The sequence below is a fragment of the Ochotona curzoniae genome, unplaced genomic scaffold (assembly GCF_017591425.1).
Source record: "Ochotona curzoniae isolate NIBS_2020 unplaced genomic scaffold, NIBS_Ocur_1.0 contig_1014, whole genome shotgun sequence".
Taxonomy (NCBI): Eukaryota; Metazoa; Chordata; class Mammalia; order Lagomorpha; family Ochotonidae; genus Ochotona; species Ochotona curzoniae.
Window position 1 is genome coordinate 17,085,230 of NW_024464920.1, and position 19,692 is coordinate 17,104,921.

The 19,692-nt window shown below is 34.5% G+C and overlaps 1 protein-coding gene across 1 annotated transcript; it reads right to left on the reverse strand.

Moving 5' to 3' along the window:
* Positions 1–2,314: 2,314 nt before the first annotated feature.
* NTS (neurotensin) lies at positions 2,315–11,047 on the reverse strand. Its single transcript, XM_040989708.1, has 4 exons — positions 10,864–11,047; positions 9,677–9,738; positions 5,681–5,905; positions 2,315–2,651 (listed from the first exon to the last, which is right to left on the reverse strand). The coding sequence occupies exons 1-4, from the start codon at positions 10,934–10,936 to the stop codon at positions 2,499–2,501; spliced, it is 513 nt and encodes a 170-aa protein (XP_040845642.1). The 5' UTR covers positions 10,937–11,047; the 3' UTR covers positions 2,315–2,498.
* Between the last annotated feature and the right edge of the window lie 8,645 nt (positions 11,048–19,692).

The following is a 19,692-nucleotide window of genomic DNA, read 5'->3' on the forward strand; positions in this document are numbered from 1 at the left end:
GTGCAAGGCGAGGACCTTAACCACTTGCGCCACCGCGCTGGGCCCAATGCTTGTTTTTAATTTCTAGTCAAATAATTAAAATATCAGGTATGGAATTAAGGATAGGACAGTTCAAGGAAGCGGTGAGGGTATGAAAAAGTCATAAGTATCAGAGGTAAAATTTATTAGATAAATACTAGATAAATAAATAAAATTTATTAGATAAATTTATTTGTTAGGGAGAAATTCTGAGCAAACCTGATGGCCCCTCAAGGATGTCTATTACCCAGAAAAATATTAGTATTTAAAACAAAGAATGGTACTAGATGCAATTGAATTATGCTAGGTGTTTTAAATAACTTGCAGAATGTTTTGTGTGGGAAAAAAAGGACAATTACAAGGAATCTGCGGGGTCTCCCCCACAGATTCCTCTAGTACCCCGTTGCCGGAGGGGATGAGCCTGCCCGCCACCCAGCCTCCCCTCCTGCGAGAGACAAACAGACAGGGGTTCTGTCTAAGCAGTTCTAATTTATTGGGGAAATTCAATTTCTTATATAGGGTAAGGGATAGCCTCAGGCCAGGAATTTCAGGAATTCCAGGAAGGGAGAAACTAGGAGCCAGTTACTAGGAGCATGACTGTGGAAGCCACCTCCCAAAGGCCAGGGGTAGGTGAGCGAGATGGCCCTGGCCAATCGGTATTTCCTTGGAGCTGGGTGACTCCTGCCCTGGTTCAAACCCAGGGCTCTGTCCTTGGCCGCCATCTTGCCCATCAGTGACCTGGACTGTTAGTTGCCATCTTACTGGCTTAGTGACCTCTTTGCCCCCGAGCCCCACAGAAATGGCCATAACTACCTCCCTTTTGGAATATGTATTATCAAGTGTGAAGTAAAGGTTGAAAAATGTACTGCAAAATTGTTGAATAACATCTTGGGAAAGTAATGACAAGAAGTATTAGCAGAAGACAATACAATTGTTTATGAAAATGGAAAAGGATGGACATTGTCTTAGAATAGAGTTCTAGTGATAATATGTAATATAGGCAGGTGTGATGAATTTTTGTTGGCAAAAGTTTAAGAGATGGAGCATATCATAGGTATTTCCTCATGCAAAATTTTCCTAGTGGTGACTATTAAAGCTGGTGTTATTACTATGATTTACAACTCTCTAAATATTTCATATAAATCAACCCATTTCATCTTCTCTCAAATTCTACATTTAGTCAAAAGGCCAAGAATTGATCTCTCAAGCTCTATTAACACCCACATTTTATAGATGAGATAACAGAGAAATTAAATAAATTACTCAACATTATTAGGCAGTAATGGCGCTGATTCCGGCCATTCTGACCCCAGAGGACATATTCTTGATCAGTGTGTGATATTTTCCTTCTTAGTGGTCTATTTCTCAGACACTTTAACATTAAGGGTGATGCAATGGTAAATATCAATGGACCTATAGTATTGAGAAATTGCAGATTTATAAGGAAAAAAATGAAATGCACATGGGCTTCTTTTAAATGCTGTCATGAATGGGATTAAACCTAGAAGAGGGGTCATTTCATGAAAAGGATATGGTATACTAAATAAAGATTCCTTAATTCCAAAAAAACTGAAATTTGGATTTCATCCTCAAAGACGAGCATGACCTAGGGTTGCAGCAGTGGTTCCACTAAGAGAAGCCCAGAAAGTCACTTACGGGCAGATGTAGATGTTATGAGTGTTCATGTGATGTTGAGTGAAATGTAGAGAGCGCTGCTTCAAGAATAGCTTTTTGCCACAAATATACCCTCCTACTTTGGAAAATAATATTAGTTACATAACACCTAAATGAGGTTAAAAATAAAGCTTTCATTTATGGGCTCAATGTGAAAAGGTCTAAAAAATATCTCTTCCAATGAAAGCAAATCTTCAAAAAAATTGAGGATTCTAACGGCTTATTGTCTTTTTATTGGCTATCAAATTCACTTAACAATTTCAACTAAAATTCATGTTTGAGATAAACATAACTCATAGTAGTACAATAATTCCTTCAGATGGTTCTGTCTCATGACAACTACATTTTTGTATCTGACAGACGCATGGGTAAGTTTTGAAAAGAGTATTTCTACCAATCCAATAAAACATTCAATCAGATACCGACAAGAGGTACTGTTTCTTTGTTTTTGGTTGATGACATGTGGGCTAGACTCTGCTGTAGCATTTTGTTATATCTTTTATAACTTGATGTAAAATGTCAAACAGTTTGACTGTTTGAGCAATTTATAATGTGTTTTGCAAAATCTCAAAGCATTCTATATATGATTCAACTAACAGCTACTCCAATTATAGACAAAGCGTCATGCTCAAGATTCACATTTATTTGAAAACATTTAGTTCAATTTATATTAATACAGAAAAGTCACATCCAAAAAAATCATAGAAGAGACAAATGACTGTATTCTGTCACAATGTCACACAAACATAATTTGATATTTAAGAATGATAAATCACAATCACACTTAAGTGACATAACTGTGCTTTTCAGTAGTAGTAAGAAGCTCTCTTCAGGATATAGGGTCTTCTGGGTTTATTGTCATACAGCTGTCGCTTCAGAATATAAGGAATTTTCCTCTTTATGACTTCTTCCTTTTCATTTTTGTCATTTCCATTATCAAGAATATCTTCCTGAATTAGCTATAAGATAGAGAACATAAATACAAGTTACGTGTATGAAATTTTTATTTAGGGCATTTTTTTTTCTGTTTTGCATCACATTTCCTGTTTAGATGGCAAGGCATATATGGATAGGATACATGAAGCTCAAAGAAGCTGTTTTGCTGAAGAGAGACAGTTATCAAATTTGGCAAAGAACTTGATATCTGTGATAGCACCAGAACAAGGTGCATCTGGATCTCCGTTCAGGATTCTTCCTGGTTCAATGAGCTAGTTCTTTTCAAAAACTTACACATATTTTAAGACCTCACACTAATCTCTCCAGTTGAAAGAACACACCGTAAGGACATCTGAGTATTTTTCAGGCTGAATTTGTTGTGTAAAGAGACAAAATGGTAAGAGATATGTATGTGTGTATGTATAAATACATGTAGATATTTTCATATGAATTTGTGTATATATCTATCCACATATAGATATACATATGTATCTACAGATACATAGATTTACAACAAATGCAGTTTTGAATTCAACAAAGCAAGTTTGGCTGCAAAAATAATGGGACTTTTCTGCCTAACTACTCATTTGTTGCAGAAATCAACCTATACAGAGTCTATGTTTAAACTGTTAAGATCTCTTTGAATTGTGGTTGTCATCTAACCCTTGGGGTCACTACAATTAATACTGGCATTTAAATTATAACGCTTGCGCATAAAATCGTGACACCAAGTATTTTATTTCAGCCCACAGCTATTCAATTTCAGAGAGGGAAAAACAGCTACTGTCAGACACCCTATTTTCTTAATCCTTAGTTTCTCTGTGCATAGTCTGTAATTACTTGTACTATGCTCAGAATAATATTATTGTTTTATTTTTAAATCACTCAATAACATTTAGAATAACAAAAGTTCTAATCTTATGTACACTTGACTTGTCTGCTTACATGTGTTGAGGGTCTTTTTTTTTTAATAGCCCATAATTAAGACTTCCCTACAAGATTTGTACTTTTTATAAGTTTTATTGGCCTAAACAATATTTTAAGATTAAGCCATTTAGCTGGAATTGAAATTAAAGGATGAATGGCACAACAAGCAAAATTAAAACCGGCCTTTTTGACTTTTCATCTGGAAAACATCTTTTTGTTTACCATTTAGAATAAACACTAGGAGTTTTGCTTGCATTTCCTCTTTTCCACAGGGTATCTTTATGTTAGTTAGGAACTAGTCCTTTATACCAGCAGGAAAGTCACCCTTAGATCCTCAGCGTCGGTGTAAACCCAGAATATAAAATCATTAAGCAAATTTCCCTTTGAGGTTATTCTAAACAAACAAAAAAAAAACCCCTTCCCCTTTTGGAAAAATTTATTGTGTGCTTGTTAAAGTATTTGTCCTTTTTTTTTCTAGTTTTAACTTTTTTTCTTATTTTTTTAATGCACTAGCTTAACTTTTACAGTAGTGCATAGTGAGATGCCCATTGCAGTGTTTTGCAAAATTGTTATTTTTAGTAATTATTAAACTACTAAACTGGGCAAATATTTTGCCGTTTTAAAGTCAGCCCTTTAAAAGCCTACCTTTAGCAATGTCATGCTTCATTATGTCTCCTCTTGGAGAGAAGAGGATGATGCCAGAAGCAGTATTTGGAGAACGAAACACAAACTTGTGTGTATAAAGATGAGAACTATTGAAATTGTCAGATGTTTGTAGCCAGTTATGTTGAAAGCTAGAATAATACAGCTTGAGAAATTTGTCGCTTCTCACAAAAAACAAAACAAAATAAAACAAAAAACTCTCTTTCAGTCTAGTAATTTACTCTCGTGATATAATTTCCTGTCTTGAACAACATATATGTATGTTCACTCCAGAATGTGATCAATTTGAACACTTCCCAATATACATGAAAAAATCGTCGATTCTGAATCTCCTTGATTAAGTCATTCATATTCTGCTACTAGTGAACATGAACTTTATCTTTTGAAGAAAATTATTTTTTATCTTTACAAGCTATTTTTCAGGTAAGAGTAGAATGTTCTATTTAATCTATCATTGTGTTTACTAATAGATCAATGCTGTACACTTAAACTATGTAAATTCATGAAACAACAATTAACTGTTTTCAAGTAACCTGGTTTTAGTGACTGGTCCTGGATATCACATATCAGCAACCAAAAACTTTAAAAATTTTCCAAACACGAAAATATTGTCAACAAAATGTTGAGAGTACCAGCACAACATTTAATATAACTATTCATCTGGTTTTCCATTATAGTTCTGTATTATGAAATTTAGCTGTCTTAGCCTTAGTGGACCTGGTATAATTGCTAAGATTATTTAAAATTCACAAACATTTAAAAACAGGACTGAAAGCACATGTAAATAGTTTTTTTGTGTTTCTTTATAAATAAGCTTAAGCTAAGGAAGTGCTGGCTAAAAATGAAATGATAGAAATAAATATCATTTATGCATGAATACAAATTTCAAAATGATCTTATTTGCCTATTGTATTCAAATATAGTATGTTCCAAATTAAAAGTAAAACTGGAGTAAGACGAATATATCTCCCCATCATATATATTCTATATAAATAAATATATATGTGTATATATATATATATATACATGAGAATATATTTGAATGCAGTTTTTGTGTTTTATTCTGGTTTTATTTGGAACCCTTTGCATCTTGCATTTATTTATAAATAAGTATACACAAGAGTTTTGAGGTTCTTAAATTTCTTAGACATGTCACAAACACTACCAACAGCAAAGATTGCCTAAACATGTCATCCATTTAAGCACAACAGAACATATGGATCAAATCTGCCTTAAAATATATTCCCCTTTTAAGATTTAAGGAAAAATATTTTTCTAAGCCCCAAATATTTAAAGGGTACTTTGAAGATCTGAAAGAATGTTGACCTCAACACATGGTTTATTCTTCTTAAATATTTGTAATTTTTCCTGTTATGATATGACCAGGATAAAAAAAAATCAATACAAATGAGAGATAACTAGTTTAGATGAGATTATATTCAAACTCAATTTTTTATTTTACCTCCCAGTGTTGAAAGGCTCGGCTGTGACAGATTTTTTGCAGTTGGTATATTGTCAGCATGGCTTCCAAGCTAAAACCGTCTAAAGAGGTAGGAAATTTCCTTCTTGTAACAAGCTCTTCTTCACGATTCTCTCCTATTTCTTCAGCTTGACTGTTCAGGCTGTTTACAAAACTGCAAACATTGAGCAGGGTCATTTTCCAAGAGGGAACAATTGCTTTAGTGATCTGAAATATAGAAGAAAAAAAAACAACTACTTGAAATAACTTGTATTACATGAATGCATTTCTGGTCTGTGAATTCATTGCATTTTTGAGTTTCATTGTACTCTAGGTTAATAAACACAATGTTGCTAATACAATAACTGTGTCACAGAGTCAAATAAATAGCAATCTTTGTTTAATTGAACATAAAATGCACACACAAAATAAATTATGAAAATGAGACAGCAGGAATGATAATCAGGACAAATATAGAAATATAACTGAATGTATATTAGAGATCAAAAAATTTCAAGAAACACAATTTTCTCTTTTTTGTATGTATTTCAGCTCAGTGTCTCACATACAGGATTATAATGATATGAATATATTTGGATAATTACAACAGTGTGAAGATGTTAGCATATTCCACAAGTTAATGCCAGTCAGGGAAGCATTAGAGCTGACCAACTTACTTAGTTGAAAATTATAATATTTTGTGGAGTTCTTTTCTTTTCTTAATAATACTTTGAGATTATATTTGCCATGATCATCAATGTGCTTGCATATCAGAAATAATTAACAGAACGCATGGAGTAGGAAAGCCAAGCTTTGAAACAATTAAATGAACAAAAAATTCAAAGTACTCAAAGGAATAAAAACATCATTTCCCCCAAGGGAGATGTGAAAGTAAGATTTTAATGACCACAAAGGCATAATGGACACACCTAATTATAATATCAACCTGTATTTTTTTTCTGATTTGCTCTTCAAAAAACAATGTAATTGCAAATTAATGTCTTAATTTGAAAAACATGGGGACACTGAAAGTTGCAGAAAAGGATTTGGCAGAATAATTATTAAGAGATTGAGGGAGGGAGAAAAGCCAAGGAGATATAGAAAACAAAAAATTAATAAGGAAAATCTTATTCTATCAAGTGTGAAAGTGCATTTTAAAGCTGCAGTAATCAAAGACGTGAGTTAATAGTGCAGCTATAAGCACAAAACCCAAAGGAAGAGAACAAAGTGTTCAAAAATTGTCCCAAGTGCACACGTATGTATAGCATATAGCAAAAGTTTCATTTAAAATATTTTGGGTATAAAAAGAAAAAGAAAAAAACCAAAGACTTTGGAGCAGTCTGCATTTCGATATAGCTATGACATTTTAATGACTATTTATTTGTTCAAAGTCAGAGTGGCAAAAAAAAAACAAAAAAAACAGGAAAGACAAAGAGAGTTTTCACCTGTTGATTCGTTCTTTGGACACCTGCAAAGTCAAGGCTTTGTAAGTCTAAAACCTGGAGCCAGTAACTACACAGGTGGGTAGAGGCTATGGGTAGACCCATGGATGGCATGTGTACTTGTGTCATTTTCTTTTATCTTCCCAGCCACATTACGAAGAGGCTGGATCAAAAATAGGACTTGAGCTGGTGTTACAATAAAGGATTAGTATGGTATGACATAACGCCAGCCCACAGTCATAAACTTTTTAAATGTGTTATATTCAAGCAATATCCAATGAGGCTAAATATGAATTAACACAACTGCTTGGCATGATACCAGTTAAGCAGATACTTATAAAACAGAACCTAGCAAGACAAAGATAATTTTTAATTATCTTTACAAAAATCACCCATATCTATGGAAACACACAACATCCTGAGCTAAAATCAAAAGTAAGAAAACATTGACATGACATGTTAGTATATTTAACACAAGTATTAAAAATTCAATTTTAGAAAAAGGAAAAGGCTTTAAAACAGAAGCAAAAAATTCATGTAATCACTCATCAGAAACACAAATGTAAGAGAAATATGTGGAATGATTTTAGCCTGGTTGCCCTCAGATTAGAAGACTTACAAAATACAGGACACTCAGGTGTAATGAGGACACGTGGAACAAAGCACTATCCTGCCAAGTATCTGTTGCTCAGTGTATTGGTCAGGCTTCTTGAACGCTGTTTTGGGGGGCCAGCATTGTGGTATGATGGATACAAGCCACCACTCTGAAATCCCTTATGGGGACAGGTTTGTTCTGGCTGATCCACTTCTGAACTCCCTCCCTTTTGAATGGCCAAGGAAAAGCAACAGAAGATAGCTTAAGTGCTTGGGTCTTGCCAGCCACTTGGAAAAAACCTTTGGCTCCTGGGTGTAGCCTGGCGTAGCGCTGGAAACTGCAGCCATTTGGCGAATGAGCTAGCAGATGGAGGGGCACTCATCCTCTCTCTCTCCCTTTCTCTCTTCCACACTTTCCCTTTTTTTCTATTTCTAAATTTCAAATAAATATACCATTAGAAAAGAAAGAAAGGTCGTGTGGAATATATATATATATATAATGCAATCTGTATATATATACTGTATATCTGCATATATATAAACTGTATGTAATCTGCATAATTTTTGAGTAGTATTTTATCATAAGCTCATGTGAACCTGTGATTATAAAAATATTTACTATAATATTGTCAGTTGGTTCAGGAATCCTTTCACTACACCTCTGACTATGATTATCTTATCAGTTTGAACTCTTCTGTTATTGAAGTATATGTAAGGCACCATGCTCCATTTTGTACCAGCAAGTTTTAATCTGATAATTAATAAAATACTAACAATTTTCCTTTGAAAAACCCTTTACAGATAACCTATTTTATGGTCTCCAAAATTTACTCCTGAAAACACTGGCTCTACACTCATTTATTTAAAAAAAAAAAATCCCTGTTAAGTAAAATCGAAAATGAGTTTGAAATAAATCTATTGTTTTCCTGAATTTAGGTATCCTCTATGCTTTTCACATTCAGCTATTCATGGATGCCAGATGCAGTATTCAATATTCTCACACTAATAGAAATTGTTCATGGAGCATCTGTCACTAGTACTAAACATTGGTTTTGTAAATGAGGAAGCTGGACCAATAATCTTGTTCTCTTTTATTGATTAAAATGGCGACTATTTCGTGCAACACTATTATTCAATATCACGAGATTCCATTATGGCTGCAAAGTGTCCAAGAGACAGAATTCTTGACCAAGGCTGTCTTTTTAGCTAATGCTAAAAAGAACTAATTTTAAAAATATAACCCAAGCTAAATAACCAACATCACTGATTATAGTACACTACACTCATATGAGCGTAGCAAATGGTATGACTAGTCCAGGAATTCTCTAAATTAAAAATGACAAATTGTTTGTGGTACAGTGTTTGATGTTTTTAAATGCAAAATGTGATATTTAATAATTAGTTCTAAATTCCACTTGTTAGTTCAAAAACATTTACTGGACTCTGTAGTACTGAGGACACTCAGTTGACCACAGGAAAGCTTGGAATAACTGCACTTCACAAAAACTACTTATCAGTCTACATCTCACTTATGTTAATTATTGCAACAAAGAAAATTAAGTTTTTCCTTATCTGCTTTAGAGACATAGACCCAACTGGATGCATTAGAAAAAAAAATTAATATATCACTCTACCTATACTCTCAGCATGGTATTTAACTTAAGCCAATGTAACTTCAAACATACACAACGTAACAGGAATGGAAACACATTTCTTTAAATACATTTTTGTCTATATAAAGTATATGTATCTACTTCATTAAAGAGAGTCACTACACTTTTTCTCCCATCATATCAATACCCTTAATTTCTCAGAATTTCAAAAAGTCATCTCATAAAGCAAGTGACTCCCAAGGAATTCCTCAGTCTTGATGACAAATCCTTTACCATAAGGAAAGGACACCATATTTATAATTAAAGTTCAACTGTTCTTCAACCCGAGGTTAGAGAAAAAGAAGAGTTACCTTTGATGTTTGCATATTGGTCAATAAATCTGCTTCTAATGCTTTCATTTCCTCTTCAGAATCTGAATAAAATCAAAACCACATGTTTACTATAAAGTCATAAAGTAACTACATTGTAATTTACAGATTTTAGATTCATGTCAGATTCATGTCACACCCGATACGTTTTCTTTATTTGCTAGAGATGCAATTTGCTCTTCAAAACAAATGATGGATTTCATCTGTCATTAATGGACAATGTACACCAAAATCCCCACAATAAGTAAAATCATAATACTAAAAAGTTATTTTTGTAAAAGATTTGCAAATTAAAATTCCTTTCTAATCATTATACAAATAAACAGGTTTCCACACATTGTATATGTCTTTGGCTAGATTTCACTTGCATAATATTTTTTAAAAGCATGGGTTTGAATATTTAATGGTCATATTCATGTACTATAAAAGCATACAGCAAGTTAAATGACTGTTTAGCTTCTAAGATATTTTTCACTTAGCTGTGATCATTCAATTGTTTTTCATGGATTAATGAAGTATATTGGATCATCATATTTCATATTACCCCTTGGTGTTGAAATCTTATTTTCAAAATGACTTATACATAGATATCTAGCAATACTTAGAGACTCATTAATTATCTCAGAAAACACAAGAAGGCTTAATCATTTCCATTTATATAAGGCTACTAATTTTCCAATTACATCTTGTATCAACATACATAAAGTCAAACAAAATTATGTGGGGACAAGAAGAGCAGAAACCACTGCCTTCCCAGGGAATGGTTGAGAATGAGAGTAGAATACTGTGAACAGAATGAATTTTAATGATGACAGCCACTGCCTCTGTACTTGTTAGATACTGACCATTCTAAGTTAAAGTTGTGTGTGTGTGTGTGTGTGTGTGTGTGTATGCACCTGCATTTCTTTTAGTGATTGCACTGCCAAGGGGAGCAAGCATTCTTTCCTTGAAATACACTCACTGCTTTGCAATTTTAAAAAGGGAAATAAAAACTCAGTGTTTGTAATGGTAAAGACAGAACAAGACAAAACACTCACAGTTTCTAACACTAAAAGCATCCTCTGAATAAGGGGGAGATTCTCCTCCCTGGATAGTCATGTAAGTAGCAGCGCATCTCAGAGAGGAAGAAGAAATCATTTCAAGGAGCTGTGAGGCGCAGCTGGACTTACCTGAGCACAGACCCCAGGAGCTAAAAGCCAGAAGCATCATGCATACCAGCTGGATTTTCATTGCTGCCATCATCGCTTTCAGCCTGCTAGCAAGCCAAGTCCATAGAAGTCAGGCACACAGTGAAGAAGGCTCTCTCCTTTTCACAGCCTCTTGCCTTCAGCTGGCTTTGAAAGTGAGTGAACTCTGAGAGATGCTCTGACCATCCCTCCTATATACACATAAGCAGGATGATGTCATGATTGTACAGGGATTATCTTTTCAGGATGTGCCCTGCCATCATCCTTACCCCTGCCCCCTCTTCCCATTTCCTCTTTTCCTTTGTCCCCACTCACCTCCCCCACTTTCAAAGCTTGAAAGAATGTGACGATCTTCCCTAATTGCTGCTGCGACTGAAGATTTCTGACGCACAGAACAACTCATACAGAAGCACTGTCATATACTATATGCTGCCAAAGAACCCCCAGTGCCATTCATTCCCTGTTTCCTCTTATTTCTCTACTCCAAGAGGTTGTCATTCTGATTTTCAGAAACATGAGACCTGTTATTTCTAACACTTAGGTAAAGTCTTGAGGATGAGTGCAGTACATTACTGATCCTGTTGGCTTGCAACTTCTTAAAGACTTAGGATAATTTTTCTAGTAACTCAACCGTCCAAGCAATCTTTATTGGCTTCAGAACTAATGCATATTTTAGATAAAACAATGCAGCTGAAGATAAAAGGTGAATCAGTTATAGCGCAGAGAATTCCAAACAATAGGATATTTTCTTGACACATTAAAGAGTTTGTTATAAGCAACTGAGATAATTAAAATATGTGTGCTGACTTTCAGTTGAACACCCTAGAAAAAAAAATTTTGTGTATAACTTTAAGTTATACATTGCTGACATGCTAGCAGGCTAACACTGCATTTTATCATTGGCTTTTTGTTTTTCTGTCCATATGGCTTTGCTCTTTCTGGATTCACCCTTATATGATACCCCATTCTTCACAAAATTTCCTTCTCAATCTGTTCACAACTGCATCAACTATCTTTCCTGTTACGATTCTCTTTTTTTGCCATAAAAAAAATGAGAAAGAACTTTTGTAACAAAAACAAACTCAGAGAGCCACCATCCACCCAGATTATTTTTCTAAAGCAAAGGCTTCATCCAGTATCATAATCCAGTTACACTCATTCTTTGTGTTCTCAAAAGAAAATTGCTCAAAATGCCTTTTGAAAAATGAAGTTCGTTACTTCAGGACACTTGGAGTAATCTCAAAAGCAGTACTACTAACAGTGTTACTGCTTAAGGATAAAACAGCTTGAGACTTTGTTCATTTTTAATAATCAAGTAGCTACAATTAAAACATTTCATTTATCTTTATATAAAATTGATTTACATTTTACATTATATGTTTATGAGCTTTAATTCTTTTATTGCAAATTTAAGACAACGAAGTAATTTCAAACAATAATCATTTTAAAATTAAGGAATCATTTATGTAATTTTCTAGAATTGAATAAAACAGATTATTTCATGTCCTTCAGTTTGTTTTGTGGACTTACATATAGCGCAATACTGAACACTACTCACATGGAGGAACTTTTCTATGAAGGGAAAGTAGGAAAAACATGAAATATATTCAATTATAGATGGTTTGCTTTGCTACCACCAGGGGGCGCAATGGCAGTATAAAAAAGTTCAGTTGTTAAGGTGACAAATCGAAGTGATCTTTCTCATTTCCAAAGCTACTTTGTGATAAAACTTTTTAAAAGACACTTCAATGAAGAAAAAAGTCATATACTTTTGCATGACATTTAAATAACATCTCTTGCTCTTGAGCGGAAAACCCCCGGAATGAATAGTGGATCCTATTATCTACAATTAACTCCAAGATGTGAAATTCCTGGAAACGTTGACAGCATTTGTTGCTAATTAACTAGAAGAAATGGAAGTGGGAGAAATAAAGAAAATTCATCTTAATTATACTGCATCACATGATTATTAGACGTTAATGTGCAAATTGTTTTAGATACAGCCTGATGAATGTGAGCTAGGGGAAATACTGTGTTAACCAGTGTCAAATGGTACAAAAATAAACACAAGCTATGCACAGTTTTGATTAGGGAAGGAAAGAAGTGTGATTTTTTTCCCAGTAAGAATATTCTGTAAATTAGTCTTATTTGATCCCTTTAAAGGTTGGAATCCTTTCCTTTTTTGTGCTGCTGCCTTGGAACTATAGAAAAATCTAAGAATTTGCTCCAGGAACAATGGTTGAATGTATGTGTTTACATTTGAAAACTATCCTAGGATGTACCTATATGTTCTTTAAAATTTCCATTGTTATTGCTATTATTTAGTAACACACTGATCTTCCCTAAGCTATTAGAACAGTAAAGTTCTTCAAGAGCTGTCCTAAGTCCATCATTGTGGTAATGGACAATAGCAGAGAGTCAAGCATTCTATTGCCAAGTATATATATATATATATATATATATATATATATATATATATATAAAACAATTTCATTGGGAGTCCATCTTTGATCTGGAAGTAGAGATGCATACTATATTGCATCCTCACATCTGGATATAATAGTCTCCATTGCACAATTACTCTACAGCCCCTTATAATGAAAAGCCAAAAAACAAAATCAACAAAAGGAAGAAAAATTAAAATGTACAGTGTCATGAAGTTAAATGGTATGCTACTTAATGACTAAAGTGTTGCTGAAGAAATGCCACTCTTTAGGTACATTTATGAGATGAGTGTACTTTTCTTTCTTTCAAGCATTTTTATCTGAGCTACTTCCAACAAATACCAACTTCTGAAGGTTGACTGACAGTCAATCCAAACTGCCTTCTTTCATGCTGTGCTGACCTTCCAGGTAAAACTCACAAATGTGAAGTGGATGTTACTTGTTGGGATTGTAACATCTCCACAATACAGGACTTCTGAGCTTCTGCAGTGACCTAACTTAGTCTTTAATAGAAAATAGCTCACAAAGATGGCAACTGTCAGAGTGGTTTATAATCTCAAGTTGGAGATGGCCACACTCTACAACGGCCTGATGAACACCATTGCTTTATTACTATATATATTATATTAGTATCGTACCTATGTTTACATAGGACATCTTCCTTGCTATACCTATGGGGTCTTCTTGGACCTGCCAACATCCCTGTCCTGGAATAGTCTTGGGTGTTTCCGCCAGCTAAAATCTGCCCTCCACCTTCCTTTGACCATCCGTTCTTGTACTCTTCAATTTCTCATTTTAAATTTTATTTTTTTGAGAGCAAAGAGACATAAAACGACACCAAGGTAACTCCCATATACAAAATCACAAACACACAGGATATGGTGGCAAGAGTAAGGTAGAGAGGCAGCTCCCACAGGCTGGCTCACTCTCCAGGTGTCTACAGCAGTTATAGGACTGCACTAGAACAAACTGCAAACCAAGAAGTCAGCCTGGGTCTCCCACATGGGTGGCCAATACTCAAACACTTAAATTGGCGTTATTGTCTTCCATAGGCTGGACCTGTACCAAAACACCACGAGAGGACCTCCGTGTCCCAACACGCATCTGGATTTCTGTCTTTCTCTGTGTCATTTTTAGAAGACTGAGTGTTATAGACTGGTCAAACATAAATGTTTCCAAGTTTGCATTCTGAGTGTGATCTCGTCTCTGTGCCCTTGTCAGTTTCTATTAACTGTTCATCAGCGATTTGTACAGTTCATGGTAAACTGTAAACTGCTTAAAAATAGCACTGCTATTCATTATTGTGCTCGTTCTCCCTATACTTACAACCACTGAGTACTCACAATGTTCTTACTGAATTAAACTGGAATACTATTTTAAGTTTGTTACCTGTTTCCATGTTTAATATTCCTTTCAGCCACCCCCCATAACCTCTTCATTATCATTAATCTTGACACTCAATGTGAATCTTTGCGATAGTCAGTTTTTTCAACCATCTCAACATTTCTCAACCTGACTGGAGAGTCAGGCAGCTCCACCACAATCAGCAAAATCAGCTTTCAAAATTCACATGGCTGGCATCATGTGTACACAGGAGATGAGTAGTTGGGACATATGTGGGTTTACGTCATTTATCTAAACGAGTCTCTAGTTTGGAGCTGTAACTTTGATTCATCTGAACAAATAATGATGTTAAACTCTTTGTAAACCCAATTGATCTTCCTGTTCAATTAAAGTCCATTTTCTAGACATGGAGATAAGGATAAACTTGTACAGAGTCACAGCCACATGCCCTTATATAGAAAATGCTTAGAACCGAGTCTTTGAAGATTTGTGTAAATGTCAATCAAAATCTGTATCTAATTGTGCTTTGCCCGTGGTCTACAGATTTCCAGCTCATTTCCATTTGGCTCTTCCTATCTCTTCTCTTGCCTTCTTATGGGAAATTAACTTAGAGCCATTGATGGTAGACTTGTGTAATGACAGTATGTTCTGCAGTTCTAACTCTGATTGTAATATATGCTTTATTGAAACCCACATGTTAGTCAGCTACCATATTCTACTATTGAGGTCCCATACGGTGCTTATAATCTCCTTTTTGATACCTAAGAAAATACTAAAATACAGAGTCACTACCCACTGTGTGTGATGCTCAGAAACTGTCCTAATAAATCTTCCTTTTTCTTTAAAGTAAGACCAAAATAAAATCATGAGCAAAAAAAAAAAAAAACCCCAAAGCTATCCTTCAATGACGTTTTCTAGTTCTACAAATGAGTGTAATAACCTACTTCGTTTAAAGAAATGTTGCTTATCCTTTCTCCCTGTCCCTCATGCTACAAAAGTCTAAAACTAGTCCTGAGACACCTGCAATTCCCCAAACAGGGTGGGGAGACGTACCTGCAGTTTGCATGTCAAATTTGTGCCTAGACAGTAGGCCCCAGTAAACTGGCAGAGGCCAAAGAATAGAGTGAAAAGGAACAGGCAGGCAAACTGAGCCTAGAAACAGCTGCTATAACAAACAACAAAGCTCTAATAGCAATCCAAAACTTAAATATAAAATTCACTTATTGAAAACCTGTGCTTTGACAGGCCTGATGCCAGGTTAATTTAATTTCATGAAACATAGCAGAGTGTGATTCAGAGTTCAGAGGATGATATTATTCTCATTGTGTAGGTTTAAAAAAAATAGAACAGAGCTACAGAGGGTTTAAGTAAGGATAAGTCTTATTAAATAGAGTGTGGATGGGACTGAACAGTTTCATTCCAAAGCAACAACTAATCTTCATTACGTTAGTACCAGATCTAAGCAACAAGAAAATCTTGCATTAACATGCTGTTGAAAACAGCATGCCAAATAAGAGAAGCTAAGACTTTAATCTAAAAGGGCATTTACTTTAAAAAAAAATTAAATACGATTTTGAATTTGTTTCCAGTGCTTCTGTTCAACCATGTTTGTCTCCGTTTTCACACTTAGGTGTGGTCCATATCTTAAACAAATGCACAAACCCCTTTCCTCAAAATCTTTCTTGTTAATAAAGGGAATCTAGAGAACCTAAATGGGCTCCACTTGCATTGAATCCTTAACCAGTGTGGAAGATCACAATGTGTATGAAGAAAAATTAAGGGCAAATGACGTTTCATCCCTAGGGAAGTCAAAGTGGTGGCCAGGAGAACATTTCCCACTTTGTACTCTAGGTGGAGCCACACACAAGCATAGGCTGAAAACACCAGCCCAGAGCTGCCGTTCTAGACTTTGTATGAATGTCAACACATTTCTTTGACTCAAAGAATGTAGAATGAGCAGAAACTGATGAGGTAAGTTTTAAACTTTCATTGTGCTGAGAAAGAATGCAGGCCCACAAACTCCAAGTGGATTCTCAATTCCCTTCACCTTCCAACTCTTAAATTACTTCTGCTGACAGCTCAAAGTCTGATCTCAATTCTTCTCCAACACTTGCCGATCTGTTTTCAGAAATTAATTTTTTCATGAGTGTCTCTATTGTTATAATAATATTCTAACAAGCTCAAGCATGTGCGAACAGCATTAAAGGCTATAAAGTAACTTTCCTTTATGATATCTTGCCTTTTCTTTTTTTAAGATCTACTTATTTTCATTGGGAAAGATAGAAACAGCTTCTGTCCATTGGTTCACTTCCCAAGTGTTGTAATGGTCGGAGCTGAGCCGATCTGAAGCCAGGAGCCAGGAGTTTCTTCCAAGTCTCCAACATCAGTTGCGGGGTCCCAAGGCTTTGAGCCACAAGCAGGAGGCTGAAGGGAAGTTGAGGAGCTGGTATACAAACTGTCACCTGTGTGATAGGATTTAGCCACCGAGCCATCCCATGTAGTCATGATAGCTTTTTATATGATTTATGAATAATGCCTCGCTTTGGATATAATCATCTGTTATCTTTTGATAAATAAATATCCTTTGGTTCCTAGACCACAATGCTCTATTCAAATGACCTTTTATTTTACTTTTATTTTACTTTTATTTTACATCTTATTTTCTACATCTTCTTAATCCTGGAGTAGGATGGACATGATTGATTTGATGCTGTCTCTCATTAAAAAAAAAAAAAACTCATGAATCTTTAAATGAATAGCTATGACTGGGCTGGGTGATTCTTCCTTTAATTATTTGTATATTTCCTTGATTTTCCTTTATGTTCTACAGTATAAAACTTCTCAATTTACTTTTGTTTCTGACACTTTCTTATTATGTATTTATATTCTATAGGATATTTCTAGCAACATTCTTTTTTATTGGTATTGTTTTTTTGTTTTCTTTTGCATCAGTTTTGCTAAGGATGTATCAGTTTTACTATTGGATATGTCTTGACAATGGGATGCTGGTCCCCCACTAGTGTCTGTGGCTTCAATGTCAGGACACACTGAAATAGCAGGATGACCTATACTGCTTATGAAGGAAGACTTCTGATGTTGGTTGATTTTCTGCATCACAGCTCCCTCAAGTATCTATTTTCATTATTATAATTCTCATTTTTCTATTTGAGACGTTGCCTCAGTGAGAATCTCATTGATGCTCAAATGAATAAAAGTCAATTATTTTAAATTTGTTTCCCTTCCCTAACTTTTTGGGTCATGATTAAAATATTAATTTCAAACCTTTTCTCTCTCTTAACATAAACATCTAAATCTAAATTTTCATTGGATTATGTTTAGGGCTTTCTCCTGCAAATTTTGATTTTTATTACTGATTTATTTAAAAATATATTCTAGATTAAATTATATCAAGGATCATAACGCTATGAAGAAATCAACAACAGGATGAATTTGGGAATATTTACAAATATGTGAATGCTAATTGATATAATCCTAAGCAAATAATGGATTAAAGAAAAAGTTAAAAGGAAAACAAAAATATTTTGACACAAACATTAATGGAAACATAACATACAAAACTTAGGTGATATAGCAAAAAATAGTTTTAAAAAGGAAACAGAAAAGAAGAAAAAAAACAAAATTCCAATAATACACCTGAAAGAACTAGAAAAACAACATTTACTAGATTGATTACAAAAGAGAATACACAAAAAAAGGAAAGAAAAGACACTACACATGATACAATACAAATAGGATCATAAGAGAACGTAGGAACAATCGTACAACAAATTTTATAAGCAAAGAGAAGCACAAGTCTACATCTGTATAACCTATACCACTTCATCAGGTGGTAACACAGTGAGAACAGACTAATTACAAATAATGCAGTGGAATTTTCAAGAAAAAAGTCTTTGTGTAAGTCAGATTTTTGAAACTACATTGAGACACTTGACACAGGCTATTTATGGAAAATAAAGGTTCATTCTGGTTTATGATTTCAAACATTCAAATCAAAGCTTATGTGGCCCCACAGATTGGGCATCTGTTTGTTAAGACCAGGAGATGGAAAAGTAAGAGTTCCTATGAAGGAAGCAGAGAGCAGCTGGGCTCCTAGCAAGCCTTTATAATCAAGCACTTCCTAAGAACTGCATTCTGACAGGACAAATCCAATGATCCAAGGACCAGTCATCAGAATTACATTGTTTGTACCATTTTAATATCATCAACTTATGATTCAACAGTTAAACAGCTCCATGATTTCATGAACCACATCTTCATATAACAGAAATTAATGAAACATAGCAAAACCTGTATTAAATACCATGTATCTCACTCACCTTTGAAGTATCCTAAAGTAATTAAGTTAAATTAAAAATGAAGTTGTAAGATGAAAGTAAGGTGGTGATATGGAGGCTTAGAGTGTTGGGAGTGATTGTTGGAAGATCTTGGATAAAGGCTCTGTTAGTGGGAATTGATTCAAATGATCTACTGATTTTACAGCACGGTAACTCTGTAGCAATATATTGAATTCTTTAAAAAGGCTAATGTGAGGTTCTCAACACAAAATGACAACTACGTGTGGTAATACACATGCTCCTTAAATAGATTCAGTCACACCACAGAGCAGATACACTTCAAAGCAATGTGTTACATGCAGCAAATACATACAATTATATCCGTCAATTTAAGCATTGAAATGAAAGAATAGCATGTTTTTTTTAAATTTACTCTGAGATCTTCACCACAATATCTGTTCTCACAGTCCCAGACCACAACATTATTTTATTGCACATGTATCTATTATAATATAAAAAAAAACCTGTCTTGTGACAGTAAATCAGTTCAAAGACAGCTAAGTGGTAAGAATCAGTTCTGACACCACGTGTTGGCAATCTTAACCCTCAACCTGCATAGCAGTGAGAGCTAATATTTATTGATTCATTATCTTCTCAGAATATCTTCATGATATCCAATGATATATCTGTTTTGCAAAAACAGACACACAGACACAGAGTTGCATAAC

What these genes read in the sequence shown, in the direction of transcription:
- NTS (XM_040989708.1), bottom strand. Translation starts at nt 10,936, where the DNA reads ATGATGGCAGCAATGAAAATCCAGCTGGTATGCATGATGCTTCTGGCT. An exon ending in CCAATATGCAAACATCAAAG is followed by an intron (nt 5,906 to 9,676) that starts GTAACTCTTCTT and finishes TCTATATTTCAG; the next exon opens with ATCACTAAAGCAATTGTTCC. An exon ending in GAGCCTTTCAACACTGGGAG is followed by an intron (nt 2,652 to 5,680) that starts GTAAAATAAAAA and finishes TCTATCTTATAG; the next exon opens with CTAATTCAGGAAGATATTCT.